This window comes from Ciconia boyciana, chromosome 1, assembly GCF_034638445.1.
Source record: "Ciconia boyciana chromosome 1, ASM3463844v1, whole genome shotgun sequence".
Classification (NCBI taxonomy): Eukaryota; Metazoa; Chordata; class Aves; order Ciconiiformes; family Ciconiidae; genus Ciconia; species Ciconia boyciana.
Window position 1 is genome coordinate 10,435,653 of NC_132934.1, and position 24,046 is coordinate 10,459,698.

At 35.7% G+C, this 24,046-nt stretch overlaps 1 protein-coding gene across 3 annotated transcripts in view; it reads left to right on the forward strand.

Annotated features, from left to right (window-relative positions):
- SEMA3A (semaphorin 3A) overlaps window positions 1-24,046 on the forward strand; it is a 176,068-nt gene that overhangs the window by 133,654 nt on the left and 18,368 nt on the right. For all 3 annotated transcript variants that reach the window (XM_072858416.1, XM_072858432.1, XM_072858423.1), the window contains 7 exons: window positions 3,459-3,601; window positions 4,788-4,902; window positions 5,001-5,070; window positions 6,155-6,299; window positions 12,181-12,400; window positions 17,560-17,651; window positions 20,634-20,675. In XM_072858416.1, coding sequence (XP_072714517.1) covers window positions 3,459-3,601; window positions 4,788-4,902; window positions 5,001-5,070; window positions 6,155-6,299; window positions 12,181-12,400; window positions 17,560-17,651; window positions 20,634-20,675 — 827 coding nt within the window. The remainder of the gene's footprint in view (window positions 1-3,458; window positions 3,602-4,787; window positions 4,903-5,000; window positions 5,071-6,154; window positions 6,300-12,180; window positions 12,401-17,559; window positions 17,652-20,633; window positions 20,676-24,046) is intronic.

The following is a 24,046-nucleotide window of genomic DNA, read 5'->3' on the forward strand; positions in this document are numbered from 1 at the left end:
GAGGGGGAAAAAACCAACCACCACCAGGTAACAAGAGCAAGGGCCCTATAACATGAAGAACCACTCTTTTATTGACTAAAACATATTGATTTAACCAGTTAGCGAAATAGCCTGAGGTTTGCTCAGTAATAAACACCAGTGTTATTCAACAAAAACTGTTCCATGATGTACAGTGGATGCGTTCTAATATGAGGCTCTGTGACCACTTTATTTTCAGAGATGTAGTTAGGATTATTAATCACTAGTTGAAAATCTGAATTCATCCCAGATAAGCACTGGTAAGCAATGTATACAAAGCCTATTCACATGTGCTCTGGCTATGGCGTTAGTTATAACTGCGTTCATCACACCCCTCTGCTACTACTCTGACAGTATTATTTGAAATATATATTTTTAATTTCTTAAACTATTTTTCTATCATTCTTGTATCATTCTTGCTTTAATGCTAGACTCTCTTACTGTTCCAAGGTTCACTTGCAAAATTATGAGAGGGAAAGAAAAGAATAATAACATGCTAACCGAGGGCAAGTTTACATAACCCGTACTATATCAGCAATATTATTGACTCAAATGGGACTCCCCACGGTATCTTCATAGGCCAATGTAAAGTTAGATTTTTGATGCCTGATAGTGTAGTGATTTATTTTAGAATTTGATATCTTGTGATTTACAAAACCCATTGTGCTAGAAACAAATCATTCAACCATTTGGGAATGTTTGTAGGTTTTGGCTGAAATAGTTTTTTACCTTTTTCATTAAGACCTTAAGATTGTAAAAACAGTGTATTCAGACAAGAGGTTCTCCAGATCCAGTAGCCCAGACCAGTGTCTAGTAATGGGTATCCTCTTTCTCTGATGTATCTTTCCCCAGGCTGCGATGCAGAAATTTTCAAGCTGTAGCCTTGTGTTTCTTGTGATACAAGTTGCATTCAAAGCCCTGGTAGATCATACATAAAATAACAGATATTTACCATGGTACAGTACAGTCTAGATATTATTTGTCTTGGGACTTGTTTCAGTGTAACTTGAAGGCTATTAAATGCATGCTAGAAAGAAAGGAAGTGAATTTAGTAGCTTAAGTTACTGGGGTTTGGGGTGGAGAACTGAAGTTGCTTACAGATTTTTGATGTTTTCAGATGTCTAAAAAGATTTATTTTGATAAACAATAGGTAATAGACACAGTTCCACAGAGATCTGTTCTGTGTCCTGTGTTGTTCATTCAACATGTTCATAAATAACCTGAAAAAGAGGTTGAGCAGCAGGATAAGAAAATTTTTCATGTGATACTTAGTTATTCAGCATAGTGAGACAAAGGAAGACTGTGAAGAATTACAAAAGGATCTTATGCAACTGGGTAGCTAAGCAATCAAATGACAAATTAAATTATTCTTGATGAATGATGTAGCGATAAACCATGGGGAAAACCATGAGGAAAACATACCTATCTTCACATATAAAACAATGGGCTGTGGGCTGAGCATTACCAATGAAGAGTGAGGCTCTGGGGTTATGGCACATAAAGTTCCATGAAAATTTCAGATTACTGCTTAGGAACTGTCAAATCCATATTAAATGTTAGGAATTAATAGAAAAAGAACAGACAATTCAACAAAGAGCATTGCTATAGCCTTTGTATAAGGGCACAATTCATCCACATCTTGAAAACTGTGGGTATTTCCAATACAGGAATTAAGAGGCACCAAACGAAGTTAGTAAGATCAATGTTCAAAACACGAAATCGGAAGTAGGTTTTAGTTCATTAGATTGTGTACATGAGGAACAAATTCCAAAAGGACACTATGAATGCTGGAAATTTGCATGAGTTCAACAAGAGTCTAGACAGGTAACTGGATGAAAAATCTATTGAGAGTTACTAAGCACGTAGAAAGCAACCAAACTCAGGGAATCTGCTACACTGAAAATAGTTGGAGGAAGGGAGATTATTCTGGGAGATTATTATTTGTACTTACTGCATTCTTTCTTTGTCCCAGATAATTACTTCTGGACAATGTTGGAGTCTGTATATTAATCTAAGTAAACCTTGGTCTGAGCTAGTATGATCATTCTCGTCTACTGTGTACATATATATATGTATACACACATACACACACACAGAGTACACAAGAATACACACACACACACACACACATATATATATACACAGAGTACATGAGAATATATATACACACACACAAAGTTATATAGTATGTACTCATATAATAGAAACATCTAAACACATACATGCATATATATTAATATATCAAAATATGTTGCTTACAAACACTGCCATGCTTAATAAGGCAATGGGTTTCACAGGACAGCTAGTGCAAACTGGCAAAACAAAGTACAGTTCATTATTTCTATGACTATATAGCAATAAACATACACTGAAAAGATGTTAAGGCATGGCACTAAAATAGCTTATAATTTCACATCGGAACAGGACTCTAAGAAGTTAAATATAGTTCACAGTTAATTATCCCAGCAGGATGTAAAATGGTTATAAAACAGATTGGTAAATCTGTTGGATATGCCTTCTTTTTCCAAATATAGTGAAAGATACCAGCTGAAATATCTCTGTAAAATACAGTGATGAGCCAGATTCACCACTGGTATGAATTTACGGTTATGAGTTCTATAAAATTCTCTCCCAAAATTTTTTTCCACTATTTTTTACATAACCAATCAGTATGTCTGTATTTTATGTGGTTTTATTTGTTGATGTATCTTCTTTATCACCAAATAATGTTGTCACTGTAATTTTCAAGAAATAAAGGTTTCCTATGAAGAAAAAAATTCTTTAAAAAAATGACAAGACACGGTATTTCAATAACTTGAATAGAATTTCACAAATGCATTTCTTTTCTGAAAACAAGGCAAAAATGTTGGGGTTTGAGGTATTATAGTGTGGAAGTAGACAATATCAATCAAAACTGTATTTTTTAACTCAATTTTTTTGACAGTAACACATTAATATGTTTCTAGATGTAAAATACTTTTTTTAATAGATTCTTCATTGTTGCTAATGTTAGGAACTTTACCTTTGTCTCAATAATTCTCTCATTTTATGTGCAACAAATACAGAAAGATTATTGACCAAAGTCAAAACATTCCAAGAAACAAGAAAAATGTCAGTAATAAATACATGGAATTAGGAAGCCATGCTGTAATGTTATACAACCATTTACAAAGAGATTTCATGAATGTTTAATTGCTCTGATAGTAAAGTTAAGATCTGTTCATTAAATATCTATAGCAAACACCTCTATGTATTAAAGATAAGAGGAATGTAAATACCTGTCACATGTTGATGAGTGATGATGTACCTAACATAGATATATATTGCCATTTGATGCAAAGATTGATTCTTAGGAAGCAAAATCACAATTCATTTATATAAGGAAGGCAAGGGATTCAATTCATGGAGTAGTAACATGCACAACGGCATTGTTTTCTCAGATCCTAGATTTATTAGTGCTCACCTGATACCAGAGAGCGACAATCCAGAAGATGACAAAATCTATTTCTTCTTCCGTGAAAATGCAATTGATGGAGAGCACACTGGAAAAGCCACTCATGCCAGAATAGGGCAGATCTGCAAGGTAAAATGATGACTTCTTCATGTGAGATTGAATACACGTGCAGGACGCTTTGCGAGTGATTGTAGAAACTGCATTTTCTTGCCTGTAAACTATTCAGTATTAACACTGGCATTGTACTGAAGCAGAGATCATCCCAAGTGAAAAATAGTTAGGGGATAACACACCCAAAATTATACTATTCAGTTCTTCTCTGTTTGGGGAAGCTTCACAAACTATGATGTTTCGTTTAAAAAGTCATAGGCATCTTCTGAGGCTTAGAACGTGTCTGCAAAAGAGATATCTTTTACAGGAAATGTGATACTTCCAGGTAGGCCAAAAACATTTGAAGAATTTACTTTTTAAAAGAATGTTAATACCTTTCTATTCCCACATTAGTGAAAATCTTTAAAACAGAGGCAAAGGAAGATTTAACGAAACAGTTGTTTAAGCTTAGCTGTAGAAATGGGCAACCATTCAGAAGACCCTTGATGACTGCAGACTGAATTACTCATCTACACTGATAAACGCCCAAATATTTTTCTGACAGACTTTTTAAAAGATTTCTACAAATGAAATGTAGAAATGAATTTATTAATATATAAATGTTGTAGCTTTGGCAACTATGATGTTTACAGTAAAATTTCATGTTGATCCATAAGCACAATTTCAATTTATCTCCTTAAATCCAGAGGCAGTTGCTTGAAAACCTATTACCTCATAAGTACGGAGTCCTTGGTGCACTTTATTCATAAGTTTTGCAGCTATACAACCGATCCCACTGTTCTGGCATTTTTATCTACTGTTTGCTTGCAGCTTGCATTTCTACTTCGTTGCTACCCAGTTAAGAATAAAAAACCCCTTAAGCTTTACCAGGACATGGCAGCCTGGGAACTCTGTAGCAAAATATTCTGCCCGTCTTTCTTCAGTGTTATCTATGTATTACAATATATAAAGAGGTTTGGGGTTGTTTTGGTTTTGTTTTTTAAATGATGCGCTACTATGAAATATGTAGCAATACAATGTAAAATAAAAGCAATTCCGAATTAGTGGTTTTGACAACATAATAATGCTTTTGTATGTAGAAGGTGAATTCTCCGTTTTCTATAAGTAGCAACTTGTGATTATTTACTGTATTTTCTCTGTACTTTGTTGATACTTCAAACAAAGACTGTTACTAGATATTAATGCAAAATACTTTTGTTATTAGAATGACTTTGGTGGGCACAGGAGCCTTGTTAACAAATGGACAACTTTTCTCAAAGCACGTCTGATTTGTTCTGTGCCAGGACCCAATGGCATTGACACACACTTTGATGAACTACGTAAGTGGCAGAAATGGCTTTGAATACAGAAATGTTTTCAGGTACTATCCATATGAATTTAACTTAGTTTTCTTTTCCGTCTCTTGTTATCGTTACAGAGGATGTGTTCTTAATGAACTCAAAAGACCCTAAAAATCCAGTAGTCTATGGAGTGTTCACAACTTCCAGGTATAGAACATATCATTTTACTTGCATGGAAACTGGGGTGGCTGCTTGTCTTAAAGAGATCTCTTTGTTAAAAATTTTTTTAAGAAACACAAAATTTTCCTAACCTTTGAACTGAGAAGTCAGTGGCAGTAAGAAGTAATAAATTAGGTTTCTTTTCTTATGAGCAATGTACATCATCACTCTGAAGCTAGTAATCACAAAGGCTATCAGTTTCTCAGGCTGTTCTTGCCATTGAATTGGCTTTTTATAGTGGGGATCAGAATTTGTAGCCCTTTCCACACAGACCTGGAAAAACAACACAAACATAAATATGCTTGTTTGGGGGCAGGGTAAAATAGAAAATCTGTGGTGTGAGAAATTGGCTACTCAAGGAGATATTAGTGAAAAATATTGCTGAAATCTGGAAAGTTTAACAATCTTTCAAAAGTTGTCTTATCGAATCACACATAACTGTGACTAGAATGTTTCGGTTTCATTGTGCTTTCACCAAGAACAAAATTATACTAGCTGTATATGTAGCTTTGGCTTGAGGAAGGTTTGCAGTGCTGGTTGCATTGCCACATTTATCTATGAAGGACAGAAGTTTTAGTTTCTAAACAGAAAGAATGTTTCTAGTGATAACCAGGCATAGAAGAGGGAGATTTACAAGTCCTTACTGTCTTCTGTAAGAAATCTCAAGGTAAGAAACAACACTGAAGTTTGCGTGTGTGCTGCCCAAATGATGGAAGGGACTGCTAAAAAAAACAGAAAAAATGTGAAGTGTAAGACAGAATTGAATAGTCCTCTAGGGACAGCCCTGTTGAAGTTTACTCAAATTGGGGCTTTGGCCTTCTGGGGACAATATGTTTTAAATAGTGGAATAGCAGCCATCTGCTTAGGAAAATGTCTGAGAGATCGTATCAGTTATGCTGAACTTTCACAGGAGGTGAGTTAGGATTGCTCTGAGAGCATGTCAGAGTTTTGATAATCAGCACATGCAATAAATTAGAAAGCAACAAGCTGCTATTCCCACAGCTCTTCCACTCGATTAAACCGACTGATAATATAAAGAACCTGATTTGATTTCTTCTCCCCTCCTTTTTAGTAATATCTTCAAGGGGTCAGCAGTGTGTATGTACAGCATGACTGATGTGAGGAGGGTATTTCTCGGTCCCTATGCCCACCGAGATGGCCCAAACTACCAGTGGGTTCCCTACCAAGGGCGAGTGCCATATCCACGGCCAGGAACTGTAAGTACCCTAGGAAATATAGTAATCTGAAAAGGGAAAACTATGGAAAATATTGTCACACATTACGTGGTCCTTGAGCTGAGATCCAGGAAAGAAACTTAAAAAGATGATGAAATGGATAGGGTGGCAGAAGGGAAAGCTAATTCATAACAATTCCTCCAGGTCCAAAATGTGCTGATTTTCTTGTAAAGTATGAAACTGCAATAGCAACTTCATTTGGATTTTAATTTTGGCATTCATATTAACAACTTCAGCAGAAGTTTGAGCAATGGCTGGAGAGCTTTACTGAAAGTCAAATGTTCAATAAATTACTCTGCATTATCTTTTCCTTGGAATTTGTCTTTGTTCCAAATATTGGCTGAGCCATTCTTAGTGAGAATGAACAGAAAACAGAGCATCTGCCTGGCTTTTAAGAAACTGTCAATTGTTCTCAACATTAAATCTAGTACAGTAAGACAGATATTTCTGCAATGGATGATAGAGTGACTATAATAATTTCTAACTTCCACTGGCATTTTTTAAAATCTGTGCTTCTACCTGTTTCTCTGCTTCTAGTTTATGAATGACTAAAATATCAGTGTATATAAGACATCCATATTTACGATTCCCAACTGATGTCATCACATTCTAGAAATATTTAACTGCCTCTGAAATTACCAGTAGTCTAAGAAGATGGGACATTTATGAAAAAAGCATTAATTGTATATATTGGGGTAGCTCCTTAGCTAATATAAATCAGCTTGACCCATTTAAGTTCTGAAATATCGTTGCTGAAGATTAAATATATGTGTACACATGTATACATATAAACATATAAATGTAAATGTAAATAGTATATCTGTCTATAATATTCTTTTAAAAGTCTCCTTAAATATAAGGCACAAAACAAACCAGGAATAACTTTGATCCTTTCTTCTAAATCATCAGATTTTTTACTTTTGTCTGGTATGTTTTGAAATTGTTCTTTCAAACCTGATCTTTCAACTGATCTCCAACAGTTAGACAATATATATGCTCAGCCTAATGAAAATGACTTCCTAAGTAAAAGAAAACAGTGGCTCCCTGACAGCCAGATTCCTCAGCACTCCTTGCTCCCTCACTATGACTGCTAAAGGGATTCCTAATTTTTTCCAGAGTTAAAATACAAGCTCTGCAGCATCAGAGAGGTTTCATTTCTCATTTGATGCTGAACTTTTTTTTTTAATTACTACAGTTAATGCTGATATGTCAGAAGGTTTTTTTTGAAGTTGTATTGTTTTACATCCCTGTGGAAAATGTGAATGAGTAGATATTTTTGGTATTTCTTGTATAGCTAATGTCATCTTCTTTTCAGTCTGACAGACTTAGTAAGTTAGCGTTCATTATTCTGTTTATTTCTATTCCTCTGATTCCAGTATTGATTAACCTTTCTAAACAAAACCAAATAATAGATATTATGTAAAACTACAGATGAAGAAGAATGTTACATGTTTCTATCACAGAAATGGACAGATAAAGAACTGACTACTGCACAGTGTCTCTGTTACCTTCATTCCTTAGCAGAGATCGGATGCAGCTCTATTGAGATTCTGAACGCACAACTCAAATATTTACCCTAGAGACTGGCAACACAGCTCTGCCTGCTTCAGAGCCTGTGGGTTATTCCAAGTCTTGTCTGAGGGTCTTGAACTGAGATCCATATGGGAGAATAACTTGATCAAATTCCTGAGAACAAGCAGAAAAGCAGGGACCCAAATCCAGCCCCTAAGTGGCTAAGTGACCAAAGCCACCAGATCTTTTACCAAAGTAGGGAAATACAGTTAAGTTACATTTTTGGTTTTGTTTTTGTTTTTTTCTGGCTACCCTCTCAGAGTGGATTTTACCCTTACAATTTCACTATAACGTACTTATACTAAGACTCACAAAGAAACTGTGAAGACGTTCAGATTTCATTGTAAACATTTTTCTTGTCTAGGGACAAATTTAGTCCCAAATTATACAATTCTAGATAACCCTACAGTCACATCATGTAGTGCAAGAGGCCATGCCACTGTAAATTATGTTAATTAAAGGGTGGCTGAGGCCATCAGTTTCTCCTATCCCACTCTAACCCTGGTGTCTACCACTTTGAAAAAGGTGGGTTTTTTTCCCTCACAGTTGCTAAAATCATTCTATTGTATTAGTAGGATAAAACTGAATTTTAAAATGAGAGATATTTCTGGCTGTAAAGAAGCTTTTTGTTTCTAAAGTGATAAAATTGGATGTATTTTCAATGGCTTTGAAGACCTGTTGAGAATAAAGAAGAAAGGTTTTTGAAGTTTCTTTAGATGCCAGACTTGTGGCTTCCATTTCCAAGAAACAGGGAAAAGGGAGGGAGAAGCAAAACCTGAGCTTCTTACAGTGATTCAGTTCCAGATCTCACTGCAGTTAAACAGTGCTGAATTATCTGAGGAATTTAATAGGTGAGGTGCTAGTAAACTTCTTGAGCATCTGGTGACTTGCCCAGTATGAGTAAAGAAAAAGGAAACTTAATGGTTCTTTTGAAAAGTCAGAAAACTTTGTAAACAGTTCTGTATCAGCTTCATATTTAACAAAGAAGTTGCCAGGATTTTTCCTTTAAGATCTATGGAACTTTAAAAAATTTATTTATTTTTAACCTTTTAACAATATTTGGAAGAGGAAGGAGGATTTTTGTATATACCCCATCTTGAATGAGGTATCATTCATCCTGAATTCATATCAGACTTTCTGTGAATTCAGCTACAGAGCTCAAGTTTTCTCTGCTTCATGGTACCAAAAGTCTATCTTCAGTTATGACCAAAGCACTTTTTGCTGCTACTAAAATGTAGCTATTTATTTATTCTGTTGGATTTCCTAATAGGCCATTTAGGGGATAGCCTAGCTTCCTCTTCATGACTGATCAAAACCCCTGACACAGCATACTGGGGACTAACAATTGGAAGTGGATGTTAAATGTAAGAGTTCTTTGACTCTACTTGAATCCAAGATCAAGCTCATTTCTCCAAACTTTTTCAGGATATTTCTATTCATGCCTATCTTTTGGCACCTGAAAACTTTCTATTTCCTTGCTATCAGTGGGATTGATTAGGTATATAAACATGAGTTCTGATGAAGCGCCTTGCCAGTTAGCTTGACCTAGACACACTAATATCAAAAGCAGTCCTGTCATTAGCATCAAGGATAATGTCTTTGTGGTGTATCCTGGTTTTGTGACCATAGCAGAAGTAAACATGACAGGATTTTCCTCCTCACGACAACTATTCTATTCTATTCTATTCTATTCTATTCTATTCTATTCTATTCTATTCTATTCTATTCTATTCTGCTCTGTTCTGTTCTGTTCTATCTCTGACTTTATGTGAGTTGAGATTCCTCTGCAAGCAATTTGCACTATGGATGGGCTAAATCTCACCTACTGATGGTGCCCATTTAACTCCATTGAAAGATGGAGTTACAGCAGGAGTTACAGCAATGAGAGTTTGATTTCATCTCAGTTTCCTAAAGTGGGGTGGGATGAAAGTGAGCCACAGCCTACTCCAGGTATGCACTTCAAACTTTAGACATAAAGACAGAAAGTTACTGCCGTTTTTTTACTCCCAGAAAGGCAGGGGATCCAAGGAGTAATCTGACTCTCAGAACTGGAAGTCTCATTTAAACACACAAAATTATGACACTAATTCTAGTTTTATGATTTTTCTGCATAAAATATAACTTGGTCAACATTACTGTAAGTAAAATTCTTTGTTAGAAAATGAGCCAGAAAGTAAATATTCAAGCAATTGAAACACAGCTGAAATTCATTTACTTAAAATTGAAATGAATATTCATATACTGTTTTTTTCAGTGTTTGCCCAGCTGCAATTAACAATACTTAGTTCTTGTGTAGTGATTTTTATATTTAAAGCACTTCACATATATTATCTAATTAATCATTATCTAATTAATCTGAGTAATTAGTATTGAACTGTAGTTAGAATATTAAGATGTAAAGCAAACTTAAAATTGAAGTCTAGAATTTTAAACACAGTTTTTGAGACAGACAATGGTTTGGCCAATGATTATAAAAAGCCTATCTGATTTTCTCTTTGTAATATTTCTGTACAAGAGCGCAAGAACATGTAATAATAAAAAGGCTGAAAAATGTTGACACAATAAAATAGATAACTAACTTGCTTTCTGCTTAGTCTGCTCCACATGCATTAATCAAATATTCTCCCTCCCTCCCTTTCATACCATGTAATAGAACAGAATGCGGGAATTTGCTTACTAACAAATATGCCAAAAAGGGACAATTTACACTTTATATGTCCATGCTGGAAGCATCCCTTTGCTGAGTATAACAACTACTCCTTTTGACAACATTGATTTTTTAATTTCATTTCTGATGAATTATTAATAATTTGGATCAAGGTGATAGCAAAGACAATTGATTTCTTCTGCTGAGCATCCTGCAAGGTCTGGATTCTTGGTTAATAAGATATTGTCCTCTAAGTTTTTTAATTTAATTGAAAGATATTCTATATGTGGATATAAAGGGCAAATTATGTAGGGCATTTTAACACCAGCTGTTTATATTTCAGGTTCAAATGCTGCAAACTTAATTATTGTCAACTGGGTTTCAAAGTTTTCTATGTCTTCTAGGTTTCTAAATAGATGAGGAATGGGGAACACAAAGTTCTTTGCCAAGTGTCTTTGGACTGGTGATTTAATGCCATTGTGGCTCATTTTCTTCATCCGTTCAACATTACTAACACACTATTATTGCTTATGTTAAAGTAACCTCTAATCGTTCATAAAATACTTACCAATTCTACAGAAGAGATGAGGACGAATGATGGTGATTAGCCAGAGTCCTCGAGTCTCCCCATGGGGACATGTGGGTGGTGAAAGTGGAGGAATGCTTTTGTGGCTACCAAAGCCATGGTCTTTCTTCTACTTTCCTTTTCAGCCTCTATTTTTTGCTCACATTGGGATAATGTGAGCAAAATTTGAAAAGCAGAACCCTCTGCTTTTCACAGATTAGAGGCAAAACCGTCTGGCCCACCCATGGCTATGTAAGGGGGCAAAGAGACTCTTTACTGTGTTACTTCATGGGGACCAGATTAATCCCAAGGGGACACCAACTCTTCTGTTACTGTGCAGTACACAACAGCGAGGAGTTATTTCAGTTCTTTAGCAAGACTTGTCTCCCTTAACTGTTGACACGGACAGTATCATCAGCAACCCTCACAGGAGGCTTTCTTTAGAATCAATGGAGAGAAAAGAGATACATTTAGGACATGACTCATTTGATTTGATTTAGTGTAACAGGATCCATGTTATCGGGACTATGTGGATGACACAGGCTTGTTGAGACAAGCAGGAGTTTGAAAAGCAGAACAGGGAATTGTCCCAGCATTTAAGGATTTGGGTCCTCAGAGGAATTGACTTCCAGTCAACTTCTGAAGACAATACTTTGAAACTAAGATGGTGGCATAATTAATTAATTTTCTGTTGTATACATAACCAAATACTGAAATTGCTTGTCTCATATTGAATGATTTTGGATAATTCAGGATTTCTTCTTTCTGCCAATTAAAGACTGATTCTAATCAGTAAATGACTGAAAATCCTTTTGGACTGCATAGTAGTAAGAAAAATGATGTATGAGAATCATTTACATTCTGTTAACCATATTGATTTAAATCCAAAATGAAAAAAAAAAAAAAAAAGATACATTTAGTGCCAGAATTAACTTTTGCTGTCTGTCATGAAACACTTAGATCCCCTGTCATATTTAATTATAAACTGCAGTAGTTGAGATGATTGTAATGAAATGGATTTCTAGTATGTTTCTAATGATCGATAATAAAATGTAAAACATGTTCTTTTTTATTTCTAGTGTCCCAGTAAAACATTTGGAGGCTTTGATTCCACCAAGGACCTTCCTGATGAAGTTATAACATTTGCAAGAAGTCATCCAGCCATGTACAACCCTGTATTCCCCATCAACAACCGTCCAATCATGATCAAAACTGACGTGGATTACCAGTTCACACAGATAGTAGTAGATCGAGTAGACGCAGAAGATGGCCAATATGATGTGATGTTCATTGGCACAGGTGAGAAGTCTTGAATCTACAGTGTATGCTCCTCCTCCAGGCATTATGGAAACCATAGATCAGATAAAATTTCATAGTCTGAAAGACAGAACACTGACAGAACAGTGTATACCTGTGAAAATTTGGGGCAAGGCTCAAAACTGTGAGTGTGGGGAGGTCTTTGTTACATACATTCCCTGCAATAGGTTCAGGCCACGGCCTGCATAGCTTAATTCTTTAAGAGCTTTGCCAACTGGATTAAGATCAAACCTCTCTCTTTTCAACTACTGTTATTAGGTAATTTTATTAGAAATATCTTGCCTTATTAATTATAATTTAGTATTAAAATGTGGGGTTTGAGGTACCCATTTTGAAGTAGAGCATAAGAAGTATTAACATGAAGGAGGCAAGTATCCAGGTATGGGAAATGTCTTGTGTGCCTTTCAAGTATTTCAAGTATTGCCTTAAGATGCCCAGTTCTTTAGCCAGAAGAGTACATAATTTTACTTAAGATGAAGATATCTGGCACACACAAAGTGTTTTAAGAAGAGTTGGTATTCAGATAGAAACTTGATATCCTTTCCAAAGCATTTGCAGAATCGTACAGCTTGGGCGTTTTATCAAAAGTGGAAATATGCACTCAGAAAAGACATCTTTTCCAGAAAGGTAATAATAAGAAATAACAATGGCCAGAAATTAGCTGATGTGCATTTGCCTAGGTTCAGGGGCTTCAGAACTATGCTGATTAGCAGTTGGTGGATCTGCTTCTTCACCTTTGAAGATTTTCCATTGGTTGACTGGTGTTTCAGTTATGTTCAATAAAAGTATTTTAAACCTCTATTGAACATAATTGCTAGTAATTAGACATTGGCATAATGAAGTCAAAACAAATCAAACCAAAACCCCACTGTTTCTTTCAAACTTTGGACCGAAAAATATCTATCTGGCTGGCTGTCTTATAACGGTCCAATTTTTGACTTGCTTTAAGTACAGTTCTGGTGCTCTAGACCTGGGGTCAGATTTCTAAAGCAATAAATCTCAAGGTCTCTTTCATGTTGATGCCTGAAACATATTATGAGTAAACTGAGAGCTGATGAAGCTTTGTGTACCAAACACAGTGCATGCGTAGCAATTCAGAACATTTACTGCAGGAAATGCAGCTCTGCAGAAAATGTTCCAGCTCTTTAAAGCTGTGAACTGAGTTATTAGATACCAGTGCTACAATATGTTCTTGCATAAAACATTGAAAAGTAGTTTCATATGATTTTACACAACACATATATTTTCCATCACACATTAGAGACTTCAATGCCATCTACAATTGGCAGCGTTTTGTACCTTTCAACAAGTCTTCTATGACCTGATTCAGCCCAGAAAAAAAAAAAAAAAGGCAATATTCCCCTTGGCTGTGATATGAGGGAACAAGTCCTTCAGCATCCAGAGTATGGTGCTGAACAAACATAAGGAGTTGATTTATGTCTACATCTTGAGCACAAGAGGTGGCATTTATCTCACCAAAGTTTGGCATTCAGTCTAAGAAAGATGCCTTGGCTTCTGCAACGGAGAGAGATAAGTAGTTCCAGAGAGAGATTCATTGTACTTTCTTCGAGACCTCTATTACAGTAAGATGAATAGTTATGCAGACGTTCCTGTCTGTTTTCAGACAGTACAGGAAGACTTGCTTAAACCTGAGCTATAGCTTTTAGATAGTTATCGTTACGTATAGTGGTTCTTATCTAAATTAGTCAGGCAAAGTCTCCCTCTGAAAGATCCTCAGTGATATCTAGCTTTTACCTTTGAGTTGGGAATTTAGGCACTCACTTAATTCCCTAAACCACTAATACTCAGGTGTGTGGTAAGTGCTCTGGATCTCATCCAATATTGCTGATACTTATGCCCAAGAACTGTAAAAGTATTGAAAGATGATTACTTGCACTTGCCAAAAGAGATTTCAGCACCAAAACCACAGCTTCGTAAGTGCAGAGTGTCATTATTTCTTGAAATACTACTTTTGTCCATAGAAACTGTCCTTTTTCCAGCAGGAGGTTATACCCTCATGGGACAAGAACAGGCGTTACAACACCTGTGCTTGGAGCTGGGGCACAAAAGATGCTCCGTGCTCCTCTGAGCTCACTCTCCTTATTGCAGTTTTCAGAATGAGGAAAGGGCATCTTCCATGCAGGGGGAAAGGAAAAGAGGCAGAACTGAGGCCCTGCCTGCCTTCTGCCAGTAAGCCAGCTGGTCAAAGTCAAAGGAACCAGAAACAGATACACAATCAGTGCATATTACATCTTCCCCAAGCAAAGAACAAACCGAGGAGCAGATTAGGGACTCTAGTCACGGTCCAGTTTCCCACTTGATGATCTGAACCTATGACAAAGCCAGAATTAAGCTCTCTGGGGTACGACTGGATTTTTCTATGCAGGTCTGTCCCATCAGATTAGATACATTTCTCTCTATTTTCCCATTGTTGTTGCAGCAATCTACATTATTCCCACATGCTGCTGAACTTCAATATGTTGAAGAAACACTTTTTTTTCCTTTTCATTGAATAACTGATGATAATTGAACACAACATAATTAATAGCCATCCAGTGTGGTCACATTTTCCTTTCCTGTGGGTGAAATCTTTAGCCGAGCAGTTTGTTTCCCACTGTGACTGTACCAGTGTGTTTCACAACGGAAATAAAATCATATCGGCATGCTTGAAATTATATCAGAAAAAAACAGGATTTAAGATATGCACTTAATGCATATCCTGAGTGTCTGATGTTTGGGATCATTTGGCACAGTCAAGGTACATCTGTCAGTAAAACAAATTAATAACAGTAATCTTATCTTACTGAGCAGAGCCTATTGATCCTAAAGGAGAAGCCTGATTCCATTTGTGTGAAATTGTTTGAAATACTACTCTGTAAAACTTGATCTAGAACTTAGATAAAGCCCCACTTTGGTACCTGTGGCCTGACCAGAGTCGCCGCAGTGATTAACAGAGTGTATCTTTGACCTCAGAGGCTTTCTCGAGCATCAAGCGACTGTAATTGTTGCAGGATCTACTTAAAAGTCAGACCTTTTTTTGAAACAACATTATGTGGGGAACTCATGTCTGCTCAGTGCCCTACACAGGCTCCACAGTTTCCCTTGTGCTGTTTTATCAAAAATCCCCCTTTATTTCTAGAACATGGCATTTGATGGATTGTGACTGAGGACAGTCATAGTCCAACACAGAATACAGTCATGACACATTGCTATGCTGTTATATTTATTAGATCAGAGTTCTCCTTTTTTACCCGTACAATGTATTTTCCTCAAAACCACAGTCATCAAATTATCAGGATAATTAAGGAAATGAACTCATCCATTAAATTACAAATATAACTAATGTTAAACTATCTGTTGTTCTGAATTACTCTGTTGTAGAAATGTGGATTTTTTTTTCTTCTTGTTTTAAAGTTTATATTGCACTTTTCCTGTATTGTTCTCAATATTTCTTGAATTAAATATATTCGATTAGTAGCAGAAACCATAATGAAAACCACTTCCAAAACAACTTATCTAGTATATTTTACTAGCTTAGTTTGTACATGTAGCTGCCTAAACAAAAAGAAAGTTGTGCTTTGCTTTCTTGTTGTTTTAAGAAAGAACTGTTTTTTCTTGTTAAAAAAGAATCTATGAATTTGTGACTAATGAAAGAAAACAGTGATGTACATATTTTGTGGAAAAAAAATCACTTCTTTCTAAACTTCCAAAAATATGTACTTAGAAACCAACATCTGCTTAAAGGGAAGCAGATTATATTCTAGGCTTTCTCGAATATTTTAATCCAAATTCATGTAAAGAAGATGAAATACCAGAATTCTCATTAAATACCAGAATTTTCTCATTAAATCAATAGCTTTTAAGTTAGTCACCTTATAAAAACATTTTCAACTTGTGTAATCTATTTGTTTCGATTTTATACCTATTTTCAATATAGAAGTGGTGAGTTGTCATCTTTTTAATCAGCAGTTTCAACTAACACACACAAATATATACATACAAAATATGTTTTGATTTTGTGTAGCTGATAGTTAATTCTTGTTTTGAGAATGTTGACCTTTATAGTTCTGTTACTTTGAGAATTTTATCCATTTAAAATGCCTTCTTTTTTCCTAAACTACTACTGTTATAGAATGTGCAACACGAAAAGTCCTCAGGGACATAGCTGTTATTCCTATGATGTATTTACATGGCACTACACCTGGCTGGTTAAAAAGAAAAGTCACATACAGAGTATTTCCATTTCAGAGAGTCTGCAGTGATGTGTACCAACCTAGAAATGATTCTTTTTGTTGTTGTTGTTCCCTGAAAATTCTGTTCATGGAAACAAGCAAATAAATCACAGGTGCAGAAGCTGTAAAACAGAGGTGGTCTTAAGTCTCAACCATATGCACAAAACCAAAGGCTGTAGCTCTGGCATTTCAAGCGTTGACCTTGTTCATGTTAAAGCCAATTGCAAAACTCCAGGAATGTAAATGGATATAGTATTAAAATGTTGGCACACACCTATTTCTAAACAAAAGATACAAGTTGTATTGCTTTTTACCCCTCAGCGAAGACTAGTATCTCACACATAGAGAAATATAGATGCCTTAAGGGGCTTATACATCTTAGGTACTTTGTTTGACATGGGGAAGATCGCCTGTACTTAAGAGATCTAACAGCTTCATCTGTCTAACAACATTTGTCCAGATGTTTTTATATCCATACTGAGCCTTCTGACAGCATCTTCACATGCATTTTAAGAATGACAAACACCATATTTAAAATGGACAATAAAACATGCCTGGGTAAATTTAGTGCATTTCCTTCCTCAATTAATTGACTGAAACATCTGCCATTTTATACTGTCAATTAAATAGTATTTCGGTCCTTTTCATTCTTTAATAACTGTGGCAGTATTTATCTTCTTTGTTGCATTTTGATAATTGAAAGACTTCAGTGAATGTCCTATTGAAATTCGATGTTTTTCTAGGTTATTTTAAATAGCAGTTGGTATTTTGAACAACGAGCGCTCTGTGATATGTAGCTTCACAGTCTTTATATGTGAAATAATTACATACTGTAAGAAACTCTGGCTGCTCTGAAACTGAAGTATGCTTCTTAAGCACCTGAAAACTTTTTTTTTCTTCCTTTGCAAGATATTGGAACAGTTCTTAAAGTGGTTTCAATTCCTAAGGAGACTTGGCATGAATTAGAGGAAGTCTTGCTGGAAGAAATGACAGTCTTTCGGGTAAGTGCGGCTAAATTTCAAGTGTCAGGTTGTAGATTTCTCTGTGGACAGCTGCAAACTAAACTTCTTACAGTCTAGCCAAGGAACAGCCTGGCATACCCCTCTAATTAGCTTGTCATTTAGAGACCCAGACACTAGTCAAAATAAACCTTGAAACTTTCAGTGCTAGCTGGAGGTTAATGATAAAAGAAATGGCATTCTGGGCTCTTGTTTTGTGGTTTAAAAAGTAAATGAGTATCTCTGAATCTTAGAGCTATTACCTGCTGTAGTTAAATATGTATCTGTGCAAGCCTGGGAACAATGCCTGTCTGTTTTCTCCCACAGAGATATGCAATACACAAATTTTATAGTTGCATCAACTCTTAATATTCAGACTATCAGCATAATGTAACTAGGAAGATACTTTAGGAAAAACAGTGATCTGCACAGATTTCTTATGCTTAATAATCTGAGAAACAAAGAAAGTGTTTATATTTTCAAAGGTGACTTTAGGGTCTCATTTTCATGGTTTGACACAAGACACCATAAACACCCCCTAATCTTTAGTACTTTTTTGTGAAAATCAATCTCTTCCAGTTTTCCCATCTGAGCCACCTAAAAAATAAAGCATCCTATAGGCACTCCTGCAAGTCGAGGCTGAGTAAACCTTTCAAACACTTTCCAGACAGAACCCAGGGATGTCTCATGTTTTGTACACAACGAATCGTTTACATTCCCCATGTTATTCTTTTTGTCAGTGCCGTTTTACAGCACCATTTCACAGGGTCCAGGCTTTCGTGGGGTTGATACCTAGCTGGGAGGGCGAAGTTAATCTGACAGTGTGAAGATGATGCTTGCATGCTCGGAGAGCCCCACGTCGCGTAGTCTCGCTCCAGATGTGCTGCCAAGGACTGTGCTCCAAACCTGCCACAGGGGCCCAGCCACCATCTCCTCATCATACTCAGTTGCCATCCCTTTATCTTTGGTTTCTGAACAGACACAACATGTCTAAACACAGCTTGTATATCTTGTTATTACTATTTTCAATTTTTTTTTTTTTTCTTATGGGCGGTCTTGCCTTTACTGGTACCAATCTTGCACAGAAACCACTGTTTTGAGTGCAAGATACCACTGAAAATTGGTATCTCCGTTTCTGCAATCCATGGGTTTTTTTGAGGGCAGAAATGTGGAGTTTTTTCTTTCTTTTTTTTAACACAAAAATAAAGTAGAAACTATGAGGAGAAAATGAGACAAGTAATTTGTGGCTCCCAGCTTTTTTCTTTTTTATACATGTAAAAGTCATTACATTAATGCAGGGTAATTTGGCAGTTGTTGATAATGTATGAGTCTCTTCCCTAAATCAAGTAGAAGTGCCAAGCTAAAAGAGATCAGAGAAATATAAAAGTGAAAGAAAAAAAATAAATGGAGTGAAAGTTTTATTTCAGAAAGGCTTTACAGAAGTAGAATGGTTAATGGCAAATTCAAATCTGGTATTTTACTTTACATGTGTATTTATTCATTACACAAAAGGATTTTGGTGTTCTGATTTACTTGAAAGCTCATTTATCTCCTTTGGCATGTATTTAAGCCTTAAAGAGGGCATTAATGTACTTCAGTGGAATAAGCAGAATTTGTATGCATAAGATATGGATCTTTCAGTAGGGAATTTGCAACAGATTTTACAAGTACCTTAACCAAATGTAAGTTTTCTTTAGTTACCAAAGAGTCTACGTGCATCATAAACAACGTATTTTGATGCTTAAACTGCAATGTGCAGAACACAATGCTTTTCATTCATAATTCCATGAAATTGAAAGTCTTCCATATCTGTTACATTGATAACAAGTGCCTCTTTTAACCCCATTTGCGCAATATTTCTCTGAACAGCTGAGCAAACAAACTAATGAGTTCAATTTTCATTCAAATGTTACACTTAATTGATGCTTTCTAATACAAGGTCTATTAACCCATTTGTAAAGGCAAGTCTGCATGCTTAACATCCACTGACCCATATCAAATTCTCTCAGGATAAGCAAGTTGAAAGTTACACAAGTGTAAAAGCTTAATAAGGACTTTATTAATGTACATAACCAAAAGTATGATGCGTGGGATCAATAGTAGGTTTTTAGATGGAATAAAGTTCATACAGAATTGACTTGCACACTTTGTAACCAAATTATGCCACTTTCACTTTCAGGATTAAAATCTATTCAAGCAGCTGGGCTTAAAAGGTGTAACAGTCTTTTAATCAGATCTAAACATACTTATTCTGTTAAATATTTCCTACAGCCTCTCATGTAAGAAAGTAGATATTGGTTTGACATCTGCTTGCTACAGATAAGTATAATTAAGAGAGTAGACTTAGCTAGGAGAACAATAACTCTCCTAGTGACCCATTTGATTGATTAAATAATGGGTATTCCAGGGTGCAAAAACCCTCTTGCCAGTTTTAGTTCTGTGTTCTGCACATATGAGTAACTTCTTTGTACATGAATAGCGTGGTGCAGTCGACAAGATTACGCTTGGGATTAAGGCTTGTTCTTACGAATAAAATTTTGCAGGAATGGGTTTTTCACCTTGATATGGTTAAAACATGTTGCTTATTTTAGTGTTAACACCTTTAATATATAGTATCTACATATTTTGATACAGCCATTATTATTTTCATATTACCTGGGAGGTTCATTAAATATAGTTTTAATACTAAGTGTAGAAATTAATTTCAAGATGTGAAACTAGTAACAAAGTAATCACAATGAAATTGTAATAATAATGGAAAATTATATGTCTACAATCAACATAGCAATCAAAGATGAACCCGGATATGTACATGCATTCTAATTCACTTGCAGTTAGAAACTTCCACTGCAAAAAAACAAGAAGCACTATTACTAAGGAGTGTCTAGTTTAATTTCAGGGTTTCTAGGTTGGGCAAATAGCATTCTAGCAGAATTTTTATGTTTATAGAACTCATTTTATATTTTAACTCTTTTTTTTCCCTAGGAACCCACTGTTATTTCAGCAATGAAGATTTCCACAAAACAGGTACTATGTGCACAAACTTTAAATCACTTTAAGATATTTATTGGTCTCTGTCTTTTAGAGACAGTAACTTGGCAGTCAGTAGAGACATATTAATTACAGCAGCAGCATCCCATCCCTTTACATAAACATCAGTAGTTCCTCAGGAAAATGTGACATGCAAAGGAGAAAGGAAAAGTCTAGTTTGTGTTACTTACTGGTAAGGTGGAAACTAAACACAAACTAGCCAGATGTCTGGAGGCTCTCAAGAAAAAAAATATTCCACATTATGGAAAGTTCTCATGACAGAGAAACTGTTCAAAAGGAGTGGCCAAACCTCATCCCTTGCTTTAATGGGACTAGTTCTAGTCTCTGTAGGAATAGTCTAGTACAAAATGCAGATAGTGGAAGCAAAGACTGGAAATGAGACATCCTCCTGTCTTTCTGTCCAATGCCCATTCCATTCCTGGATGTCCACCATTCAGCTTTAACAAAGAGGGTAGATCTGATTTAGTCTAAATTTTCCATGGCCTTGTGGTTCAGTGACATGGTTAGGATACGGGTTCCAGACTCCAGAATTTATATTTTCTACTTTCTGTTGAGTTCACTAATAACTAACTTCTTAAAGAAAAGATATATATTATAACCTTCGTTGTAGACCAGACCATAACTAAAATTAACTGGTCTTCTTGATGGATGGAGGTAAAGTTTTGTCTGATTTAGAGGAAAGGTGATTCCTGCATTTCTGAGCAAATATGGGGAATTATTATTAGGCTTCTTTGTGAAGCAGCTGATGAATTATGTAGTTATGCAAAGAAAATTGAGTTGCAGTCTGGGAGTGAAGTGGGTATTAGGGGCCTATCTTTCAGTTCTGCCTGGAATTAGGTAGATGGATCCCAGCCACTGTCATTTCCTGTCTCAAAAGTCCGAGACATAAAATTTAGTGTCAAATTTAACTTAATAAAACTTTTTTTTTCTTTTTCATATTTGTGTTGGTTTGGAGCCTAATTCAGTAAATACAAGCAAGTTGTTCACACTCATTAATTTTTCCATTAATGTCATTGTCAGAGAAGAGGAGATTTGGTATTACTTCCAGGACTGGGTGCACTAAAATTTGTGTGTGTTATAAATAAGATTTAGTTAATTCATCTACCTCTCTCTGTACATTATTAAACAGAAGTTGAATTAATTCTGTAACAGAAAGAGCCCAATATTATGTTTGAAATGCTGCATATTTAAGTCAGAATTCACTGCATTTAGGAAAATCGTCTGAAAACGTTCATGTATTTGACAGAAAACATCTTGTTTGGGGACACTCTTCTAACATAGTTTACCACCTAAAACAACAAAAATGGCAGGACAAAAAAAATGTACTATTGAATACTGGGATATTTAAAAACCAACCTGTCAAGTTGTATATATGTTCACAACATACCAAAATGCTCTGCTTTGGATTATTTTTGTAAGTACATTCCCTTAAAGCAGCCAACCACATTTGATAACGGACTGTGCATTTTCATACAACTTCTTCTTCAAAGCATCTTTAGTTATTCAGGAGAGATTACAATTTTCCCTGTGTCTTTCGAAAACAAATTTACACTGCTAAAATTGTCTAAAGCTAAAAAAGAGCATAAAACACAAGTTATTCAGGCAGAGTTAAACTCATGAAAAATCAACCAGCCTCAGGCTAAAAATGACAGAATCATCCTACAGTATGACAAGATTTTGGCACTGTGTCTCTGTATCAAATCAGTATATGGCAACATGTTTCCATTTCATATTTATGATTTAAAAATACTGTAGTTTTATAACTCAAACACTTTACGCATTGTGTTCTGATAAGCAGGGCGTTTTTCATATAAACAGCACGATAATTCTATGCATTGTAGAAAGCAGGAGCATGAAATGTAAACAGTAGAACCAGCATGTCCTATTGAATAACTTTAAAGCAATCACTTCATTTTATTTTTTCACTTACAATTCTTTCATCCGATTATAAAAACATAGTACGGGGCATTTCTCTTTATTTTTGAATGTTTTACTACACTGGTTGTTCAAAACTACTTCTTTTGCCATTATGCCAATATGATACGTTAAAAATGACTCTTTTTCCTAAAGACCAAAATCTACAAATTCTTCAGAACTTAGCTTAAGTTTTAAATTATATAAAACTCTAAGGCTCCCATATCTCTCTCTATGAGTGTGAATTTGGCCCTTGAGCTAGAGTGACTTTGAGCAAGGAAATTTAGCCTTTATGTGCAAGACTAAGCCTTGATAGTCTTTCTCAACTCTGTTGTCTTTAACTCACAGGAATTATATTTATATTTTCTCACTGAAGCTATGTATTTGTCTTAATTGTGTTCAGAGCCCTAGGTTTGTGTAACCTTATCACTTAAACAACTTATGCATGGTTAGGAATAGACACAAACCTTTAGAAGACCTCCTAGAGCCACTGTAACACCCTGCAGCTGCCTAAATTCACAATTCTGTGGGATCCAGGCTTGCAGGGAGCCCCTGGCTACCACTTGGCCCTGAGCCTGTCAGGTGGGGCTCCATAATTTTCCCCTTGATTTAAAAATATGGAAGCAGGCCAAAAAGTCAGGCCTGGCTTTCAATCAAAGGTGACTTTTTGTGGAGCAAGCTCTCATCTTTTTCTCAGGGTCAGGTTTGTGATCTTCAGTTTCAAAAAGCCATTGGATTTCTGGTAAGATGGGAGAAAACCAAGGAGATCCTTGGCTGATACAGGCCATGTCCTTGTCTGGTGAACTGCTACGAAGAGCTTTTGTCTCTCCTCCATAAGATTCTCAATCAAAGGCAAGGCAGAGACCGTCAGAAAGACCTTAGTGACTAATTTTATAGTACTTTTCACAAAGTACTGAATTTTATTCAGACATCACTATTTCTGTCCATAGTGAGCACATAGAAAGGACCATCTCAAAATGGATGTGTCACTTAAACAACCCCCTGAATTATTCTGCATCAGTTACTTTTCAAGACATAAAATCAAATTAAATGGAATTTGAACCTCATGCTCCCTCAAGTTCCTTTTAAAATTCTGCCTAAGTTCTTCTTTTTAAGCATTACATTTTTTCATCCCCCTTTTTTTTTTTTAATTGCAAATGGAAAATTCTCAGTTATCTCTTTTTCTGACTGCCCGAAAGACTGCATTCTGGGCAGCACTGTGGGGCAAACAGAAACCACTGGATTGCTTAAAACATTAGTCTCCTCAGATTTTCTGGAGTTCTGATACATCTGCAAGAATTGTTAGAGGACAACTTTTTTTTCCCCCCTCTGGTTTGATCTGATAATCAGCTGATTTATTAAATTAACAATGTCTTGGGAGAGACTCTTTGCCCAAAAGGCAGTTTGACTGTGTATGGCAAAGTAAGGTCAGA